Below are 9,215 nucleotides of genomic sequence, written 5' to 3' on the forward strand. Positions count from 1 at the left end.
TTGTCCAAATTTAGATCTTCTGTTGGTTATACCATTGGTAATTTCTGCTAAAAAATAAAAAAAATTAACGGGAAATCAACACCTACACGTTAAAAACTATTTTAGCGTTCCATTGAAAATCAATGAGAAAATGAACAATTCTTTTCCGTAAATTTGAAATGAGACGTCACATATCATGTCGCAACTGATCTGTATCGGTAAGCGACCAGTCTTCGCTTTTTGCCTGGGGAGCGGGGTCGATGGAATTAAAGGGGGATCACATGATTTTTAGGGGGAACGTAAGGGGGGGGGGGAGGGGTCAAGCGTCGCTTAAAGAGTATAAAGGGGGGGGGGAGCTAAAGAAAACTAATTGCTAATGAGGGGGGGATCGTAAAATGTTACAGAGCCTCATGGGAGATCACGTGCATTCGTCCTGTCACAATCAAATTCCTCCAACCTCCCCAGGCGATAAAAAAAGACAAAAAAAAGGAAAGGAAAAGAACTAGACCAGGCGAAAACAATTAAACCAGCTTTAAATTATATCACGGCATTTTATTTTTTAGAGAAACATGACTATTATTGTTTGGAATTATTTGTCAGCGAGCGATGGCAGCTTTGTGACTCCAAGCTGACATCTAGACACGTTCTGCTGGTTAGACTAAAATTTCAACCAGGAGCCCATTACCCGGAGCCTACATACCAATTGAAACCTTGAGTCAACCCTGTCCTGTATCTTTTTATTTTTAAAGCTGAGATTCGCATAACACTCTAAAAAAAAAATGGCGACCAAAGGCAAAGGCTGACCCATATTCCTTCTCTGCATGTAACATAAACAATAGAGGACCACAACTCTCTTATGATTGGCTATTATGTACCACCCGCGAAAGATCCCGTTGGGGACGACTGATCCCCCCCCTCCCCCACGTTCCCCTGACAACTAAGTGATCCCCCAAAATCCTCACCTCCCTTCCTCCCTCCGCTTCCAGGCGATAAAAAGTTAACTGAATTATCGTTATGAGTGTGTATCATCTAAAATGAAAGTTATTTTGGGAAAAATCAGAATTAATGCTTTCAGTTTCAAACCTTCTCCCCAAAGTCACTGACTTGGATCGATACAGATTCTTCAAACGAAATCTTTGAACGGTTTAAGATAGAAGGGAAGCCAAGTGAAAATAAATGCATTGAGCTCGTTTCTTTAGCTCTGATTTGATAAAATTACCACATATGCATAATTTTCCGCAATAAGTAAATCTTTTGTACAGACACACGTCATAGTATGGACCGTAGCAATATTTCTAACCAAAAACCTCTGCAGGTTCATTAGTATTGTTAATATTTTGTTGAGGTCGAACTGTGGTTAAAATTTCCAAACCAGGCAAAGATGAACAAAACACCTGGCCCCGATTGTTCGAAGGTTGGACAACGCTATCCACTGGATAAATCTCTATACGATGGATAACGCTATGCGTTTTGCCATCACTTACCCGCTGGATACTGATTTATCCATTGGATACATAGCGTTATCCGACCTTTATACAACTGGGCCCTGGTCACAGGAGATGGATTATGACCTCTACTATGATTTTATTTCTTTTTAGAAGTCGAGCCCCAAAACAGCATGGACAAATCTAGACCTCAAAGATCAGTTTTCTACTCCTAGAGAAGCGTTTCATCCTCATCATGTTGGTCATGGATATATTTTTGATGCCTCTAAGTACCTTATTTGTATTATATATTCAACTCGCGATCTCTTTTTTGATTGGCCGAAAGCGTACAGTGAATTTCGAAATCAGCGCATGGGACGTCATCTAGCTGCAAATTATACAATAATCATGTCAAGGACACTTAAGGTTACGGGTAATCATGTCGTGTACGACCGCGGTGCATGAGTTTGTAAGGGTAGTTATGTCAAGTTGGCCTACTTTGGGTTGCTTGCTGATGCTTACACGTTTGGAAACAAATTATCAGCTTCACTTACTCTCGTGACAATTTTCATTTCGTTCGGCTTCGGCTGATAACCCCTACCTCGACCTTGATTATTCTGGATATCACAAACACCTCATCCAATTATGGTATAATATCGATCAGGTTGAAAGTTTTTCTCCCACCTTAGCCGGTGGGAGCTACCGGCAAAGCATCACTGGGATGGGGTCGATGATTATTTCGCTGCGTTTGCAATTCCACGTCCAAGCTGTCTTGTGCCCGCCTTAAATGCAGTATGTCAAACAACGCTCCACGAAGCTTTTCCAGTCGCCAGCAATAAATCAGTGGATTGAGGAGAGAGCACAAGAAGGCAAATGTGTAGGACCATGTTGACAATACGTACAACATATGCGGCTCCACCAAACCATCTAAGAAAGTTGCACTTCCAAAAAGTACGGTTACGGGCAGGTAGGAGAAGAACAGCGCCGTTAAGATGATTGTTAGAGTCTTAGCTGCCTTGTGGTTCTTTTTAAGGCGCTTTGCTTCTTCGTCAGGTAACTGCTCAGTTTGCAGACGACGTTTATGCTTTTTGGCTTCCAAGAAGACAGCTGTATGGGTGAAGACAATGATAACAATGTAAACAGTAATAACGACTATGAACATTAAATCGTTTGCGACCAGCAGTATTGAATATAAATCTGATTCAGTGTTTATAGACGCAAGAAGGATCATTGCAATTATGCCAACAGCTGAAACTAACCAGACCGTCACCACGCCAGTAAGGACTCTCTTCTCTGTTACGATGTCGTCATATCTGAGGGGGAACTTTATGGAAATATAGCGTTCAACACTGATCAACATAAGATGGCCAACTGACGCCAGGCACAATCCAATGCCGACCACCCCCAGTACTGTATCGAACATACAAAACGGCCCAAGACCAAAGATGTGCTTAATTTCTGCCGCCACGGTCAAGGGCTGCAAGAGCAAGCCAACTAGAACGTCCGTCACGGCCAAACACGCCAGGAGGATGTTGTACATAGTTCTCAACTGTTGTTTGGTCACTACCAGTAAAACAACCAGAGCATTTAACACAATGCAGATGACGGCTGAGGTAATGTTGACGCAGATAACAGCAACAAGATTATTATAAACAGTTTCTTGTAAGTATCTTGGCCGCCAAGCCGAGAAAGTAAGATGTGGGCAAACGTCTGATGACTTTTTGGCCATCAGAGGAGCTTTGCTAATCGCGTTCTATAGGGTTATTTATGAAGTGACTGGCCACAAGTTTTGGGAGTCCTTTTATTTAATGAGGACCAGTTCACTTTTGTCTTTCTCCAGGAAGTATAACGTACTGACGTTGAGTACATAGCCGCTTATTGGTGCATGTAATGTCACTTTTTAAGACTTTTAAAGATGAATTAAAAACTCAGACTCTTTTTTTCCTTTTGTTTGCTGTTAATAGTTTTTGGGAAACATTTGTAAAACTAAAGAAATCAAAATCGATTCTTCTTTTGCAAGCACCTCACAGGTGCTATTGCACTCTTTTCACTTTTGCACGCGCACAGAGTAAAAAACCCGCCGGCTTATTCCTTTCAACCAGAGCATCTGACTCTACCTTAAAGTTTTTTTCTTGATGAAATTGTAATAAGCTTTGATATACGAGCAAGCCATCACATTTAAGGTGAGGCAAGGCACCGATCAAGACCCTTTTATTGTCGCCTTCTATTTGGCAAATTTTTTTTTACAGTATTTCTATCTTCATCTAATGAGTCGACTCGAATGGCTTGCACCACCTGCGTACTTTTCTCATTTTTAAGGTGTCTGTTGTTGACCGTTGTTGAATTATTTTGGGAAAATAGAGATTAGTTTCGAGATAATTATGAATTCAATGTCCAATTTACCCCCTTTTGAAGTCACAAGCGTGTTTTTCTTGCACACATATGCTGTAAAAACAAAGTTTCACCTAGAAACCTTTTAGCTACTCTTAACGAAAACATTTTGAACTTTGGTAGTAGTATGAGCTGGTTCACTGACTAAAACTCTGTGGTTTTGTTGTATCGTAATACGTGTTTTGCAATATTGCTATCATGGTGAATCTGCTGAAACGTCCGCCACTGATATCAATAGATTATTCATAAAAGTCTCGTTTTACCTAGTTTGTGCGTATTCTCCTCTAATGAAGAGGAATCTAATGCTCAATTGCAGACATGGTAAATAAATCTCTTTTCTCACCTAGCTATGAATATAATTGTGAAAACTAAATATATACCCAAACACTTTGGATCCAGTTAAGACAAGCCGGTTTACTAAAGAAATTCCATACCTGGAAGTTGTTCAGCTAAGCACTTGCACCACATTAATTATAATTTATGTGCTGTAAATAACAAAGTTTAGTCGTTCTTTTTATCTGAATTTGGTCTTTAGAACAGGTGTACTGTGGCAATTCAAATGTTTTTTTGAGGTTCGGTTTCGCCATTAAAATTATGTGAGAAAATCAATATATTGATCAAATTTCTGTAATTAATTTGTTTTCATAATTGTGCGGGAATGAGAACAGGAAAAAGGTGCAGCTGTTATTCCTCTTACAGAAAGATACAGAAAGGAATATTGGTACTTGTTGTGTTCACTGAGTTGTTTCCAATCAATTTTCAACTCGTGCTACAAAGGAGAATGAAAGATAACTCACAACCCATGCATTTTTCTATGGCTAAATCAACATTATGGTAATTCAAAGCACTTGCATATGAATATCAGTGTGTTTATTTGGATGAATTTTGTTTTGGATTGAAAGTTCGTTCTTTGAAGAAACGTGTCCTCTAAAAATAATTTCACAAATTGATTGATTAACCTGTCTGCCGTTTATTGGATTTCAAAATTAAATCTTTTTAAACTAGTATCACACGTTTCAATGCTTGTCGAACGATTCGATTCAAAGAAAACAAAAAGATGTTCATACTTCTTTCTAAATGGCGGCTAAAAAGCTTCAGGAGCCATCATTGCCATGCTATTAAATGCGCTGGTTATCATCGTCCTAGCGACAAAACAGCAGCAGAGAACTCCTCACACCATCCATAGCGTCTTTGGCAGCAACAGGTTTTTCTGATTGGCGCGATCGTGCAACCTTTGTTCGTGGCAGCAGAAATTAAGCCCATCCTTGGTCTCGGGCTGTTTTGTATTTTCGATACAGTGGTGGAGATGGCCGGCATTGTAGATTGTCTGGCGTCAGTTGGCCATCTTGTTGATCAGTGTTGAGCGCTAAGTTTCATAAAGCTTCCCGTCAGATATGACGACATCGTAACAGAGGAGAGAGCTATTACTGGCGTACTAAGAGTTATCTACGGAATGTGTTCTTTGTGTTTACAGACCACTTAAACTATATCTCCTTAAGCTAACAAGTCTGTCTATGGATCTTCAAAAACAAATTCTACGCTTGATTGGTTCAATGATGACGAGGGACTATTCTGGGTTGCCATGGGGATAAATGGAACACCATTTGGTAAAGATGATAGTGCTACTAGTAGGCTAGTGTAGTGAACTAGTGTAGTGCAGTGTACAAGATACAAATCTAAATGCTCCCTGTAAATTAAATATTCTAAAAAAATGTCTACCTATATGTGGAGAAAAGGAAGAATAAAAATTGAATGGAATTCACTGTGTAAGTAAGGGCTCGTATAAACAATATTATTTATTATTACTAGTTACATATACTTGACTGTTGTTTAATCAGGTTGGGAAAGTGTAGTTTAGTATTAAGATAAAAATAAATTCATTGTCCAATTTACTCTCCTTTGAAGTTACAAGTGTTATTCTCAAGCGCGCATAACCCGTAATTAAGAACTCATTTTACCTTTCCATCAACATGCAATTCAGTCTGTAACCACACATTTTACTTTGGTAGTAATGTGAGCTAATTTCTTGACTAAAACCGCTCTCTGGTATTTTGTACCATAATAAGTGTTTTGCAATATTGTTATCTTAGTGAATCTGCCGAAACGTCCGCTACTGATATCATTAGATTACTTATCTTAATCTCGTTTGTCAGAGTTTGTGCGTATGAAGTTTGCCATGTTAATTGAAGTTCGATGCTATCCTCCTCTAATTAAAGGGTATTTGATGCTCATTTTCCGGTCTGGAAAATTACCCTATCTCCTCGTACCTTCTAACCACTAATTTGAATATCAAAACGAAGTAAGAACCAAAGTAATCCTAATTACTTTCGACACTTCATTGGAAATCGCTCTATCAGGCCCCACATAAACAATGTTACAGTATAACAACTACTGCAGCTGCAGATCGCTATGTAAGGGTAGTTGAAAAAATAAAGTTGTGGAAGACAACGAATGAAAAGACATATACAGAGGTGGTTCGATGCAAAGATTTTTTTAGATGAAATATTGTTTTTACAACAATATTGTTTTTGTGCAAGAAAAACACGCTGGTGACTTCCAAAAGGGGGTAAATTGCCGGACATTGAATTTATATTTATCTCAAAACTAATCTATATTTTCCCAAACTGATTCAACAACAATCAACAACAGACACCTCGACAACGATAAAAATATGCAGGTGGTGCGAGCCATTTGGGTCGACTCATTAGATAATGATAGAAATATTGTTAAAAAAAAAAGTTTGCCAAATTGAAGGCGACAATAAAAGGGTCTTCATCGGTGCCTTGCCTCGCCTTAAATGTAATAACTTGCTCGTGTATCAAGCTTATTACAATTTCATGACAAAAAAGTATGAGGTAGAATCAAGTGCTCTTGTTTAAAGGAATAGGCCGGCGGGTTTTACTCTGTGCGCGTGCAAAAGTGAAAAGAGTGCAATAGCACCTTTCAGGTGCTTACAAAAGAAGAATCGATTTTGAATTCATCTTTAGTTTCACAAATGTTTCCCAAAAACGATTAACAGCAAAAAAAAAAAGGAAAATAAGAGATTCTGAGGTTTTAAATTCATCTTTAAAAGTCTTAAGAAGTGACATAAAATGTAACAGTAAGCGACCATATACTCAACGTCAGGACGTTGTACTTCCTGGAGAAAAACAAAAGTGAACTGGCCTTCATTAAATGAAAAGGACTCCCAAAACCTCGCTGTGACCAGTCACTTCATAAATAACCTTGCAGAACACGACTAGCAAAGCTCCTCTTATGGCCAACAAGTCATCAGACGTTTGCCCACATCTTGCTTTCTCAGCTTGGCAGCCAAGATACTCACAAGAAACTGCTTCTAATAATCTTGTTGCTGTTATCTGCGTCAACATTACCTCAGCCGTCATATGCATGGTGTTAAATGCGCTGGTTGTTATAATGGTAGTGACCAAACAACAGTTGAGAACTATGTACAACATCCTCCTGGCGTGTTTGGCCGTGACGGACTTTCTGGTTGGCTTGCTCGTGCAGCCCTTGTCCGTGGCGGCAGATTTTAAGCGTATCTTTGGTCTTGGGCCGTTTTGTATGTTCGATACAGTACTGGGGATGGTCGGCATTGGAGTATGCCTGGCGTCAGTTGGCTATCTTATGTTGATCAGTGTTGAACGCTACATTTCCATAAAGTTCCCCCTCAGATATGACGACATCGTAACAGAGAAGAGACTTCTTGCCTGCGTGGTGATGGTCTGGTTAGTTTCAGCAGTTGGCATAATTGCAATGATCCTTCTTGCGTCCATAAACACTGAATCATATTTATATTCAATACTGCTGGTCGCATACGCTTTAATGTTCCTAGTTGTTATTGTTGTTTACATTGTTACCATTGCCTTCAGCCATACAGCAGTCTTCTTGGAAGCCAAAAAGCAAAAACGCCGACTGCAAACTGAGCAGTTACCTGACGAAGAAGCCAAGCGCCTTAAAAAGAACCACAAGGCAGCTAAAACCCTGACAATCATCTTGACGGCGCTGTTCTTCTCCTACCTGCCCGTAACCGTACTTTTTGGAAGTGCAACTTTCTCAGATGATTTGGTGGAGCCGCATGTGTTGTACATATTGTTCGCATGGTGTTATACTTCTGTTTGCGTCTGTTCAATCTTTAATCCACTGATTTACTGCTGGCGAATGAAAAAGCTTCGTGGAGCGCTGTTCGATATATTGCATTTAAGGCGGGCACAAATCAGCACGGGCATGGAATGATAATTAACTCCAGCAGAATATCCAACCAGTTCCTTGTAATGAGGCATGGGTTACAACCACTAATGGCTTAGAACTGAGTGTCGAACGAGCATAGCTATACAGAGAACTGTGTGTGTTTATCTTTTCGTAAATTCTGCAAGTTTAAGTGGTAATTTGGGTAACGTAGACATAAGAATACTCCCCACATTTTCTTTAACAAAGCAGTGGTAAAAACATGGTTCATGTGTATCCCTAGAGAAAGTTACAAACGGGTCAACTAGAAGCTATTTCACACATTCCCTTACATGAGTTCATTTCTATTATATAGATATTAGATTTTCAAACGATTTTTTTTGGTAATGGAGGTAGTGTCTCTGCCGTTTTATTTTGGAACTTCCTAAGTTCTAATGATAAATAATTAGCATGTAGTTATTTAATTTCTATTGTATTTCTAGTTTTCGTTTGGGAATGATTCATGTAGACTAATGTATTTGTCCAAATTAAACAAACTCAAATTTTCGTCTAACTTGCGTTAATTTGTTTTCGTGTATAAAGAAAGGTCGGCAAATGTAACCAGCAGCTGTTCAGCTCGTGTTGCCGGCTGACCGCTGTGCTACGATAATCCTCTAAAAGTGTGAGAAAAAAAGGTGTGAAGTGCCGGGGTAAAATTGATGCGATTGGGTTTCGGGGTTTTGATGTGGTAGAGAGTGTTGAAAATTTCTCAAGTCTCGTGAATGTCTATTGAACTACAAGGTTTTTCCTTCCCTCTTTGATATCTTTTTTGTACTTACACGCGACGCGTGGGATCTGATCATTGAGACAGTCACTTCCTCAGAACTTATAATAGAGTTTCTAAATGTTCAGTGTTGGAAACTATCTATTCCGCATCCATTGTTTACGAAGTCAAGAGAGCAGGGCTGAGGGAAGGGAGGGTTGTAGCTGAGGAAAGGGGAGAATATCTCCCTGTATCACAAATAGAGTTTGACGTAGTAAACCACTGACAAAGCTACTGACTCGGTTGATGTTGTGTGCTCGCCGAGACGCCTCGTCACTACGCGATCGGAACTAAATGGGTGATTCTCCGTCTGCAGTCTATGAACTATCGGTTTTCTTAGGGAATGGACTGACTGACAACCGATTTACAGTGTCTTGGTATGCCCCGAGTGTGGTGTTGATTGGAAATAGGACCCGAACTAAGTGTAATGCATT

The 9,215-nt window shown here is 39.6% G+C and overlaps 2 protein-coding genes across 2 annotated transcripts; one reads left to right on the top strand and one right to left on the bottom strand.

Moving 5' to 3' along the window:
- Positions 1-2,088: 2,088 nt before the first annotated feature.
- On the bottom strand, positions 2,089-3,132 carry LOC131785801 (beta-2 adrenergic receptor-like). The gene has a single exon (XM_059102745.2). It carries the CDS (start codon positions 3,130-3,132, stop codon positions 2,089-2,091), a length of 1,044 nt encoding a protein of 347 aa, XP_058958728.2.
- Positions 3,133-7,049: 3,917 nt separating this feature from the next.
- LOC131785780 (trace amine-associated receptor 9-like) lies at positions 7,050-8,027 on the top strand. Its single transcript, XM_059102722.2, has one exon. It carries the CDS (start codon positions 7,050-7,052, stop codon positions 8,025-8,027), a length of 978 nt encoding a protein of 325 aa, XP_058958705.2.
- Positions 8,028-9,215: the final 1,188 nt, after the last annotated feature.

The sequence above is a fragment of the Pocillopora verrucosa genome, chromosome 14, assembly GCF_036669915.1.
Source record: "Pocillopora verrucosa isolate sample1 chromosome 14, ASM3666991v2, whole genome shotgun sequence".
Lineage (NCBI taxonomy): Eukaryota > Metazoa > Cnidaria > Anthozoa > Scleractinia > Pocilloporidae > Pocillopora > Pocillopora verrucosa.

Bases quoted from the DNA above. Each gene is read 5' to 3' on its own strand.
- LOC131785780 (XM_059102722.2), top strand. From the start codon at position 7,050: ATGGCCAACAAGTCATCAGACGTTTGCCCACATCTTGCTTTCTCAGCT.
- LOC131785801 (XM_059102745.2), bottom strand. From the start codon at position 3,132: ATGGCCAAAAAGTCATCAGACGTTTGCCCACATCTTACTTTCTCGGCT.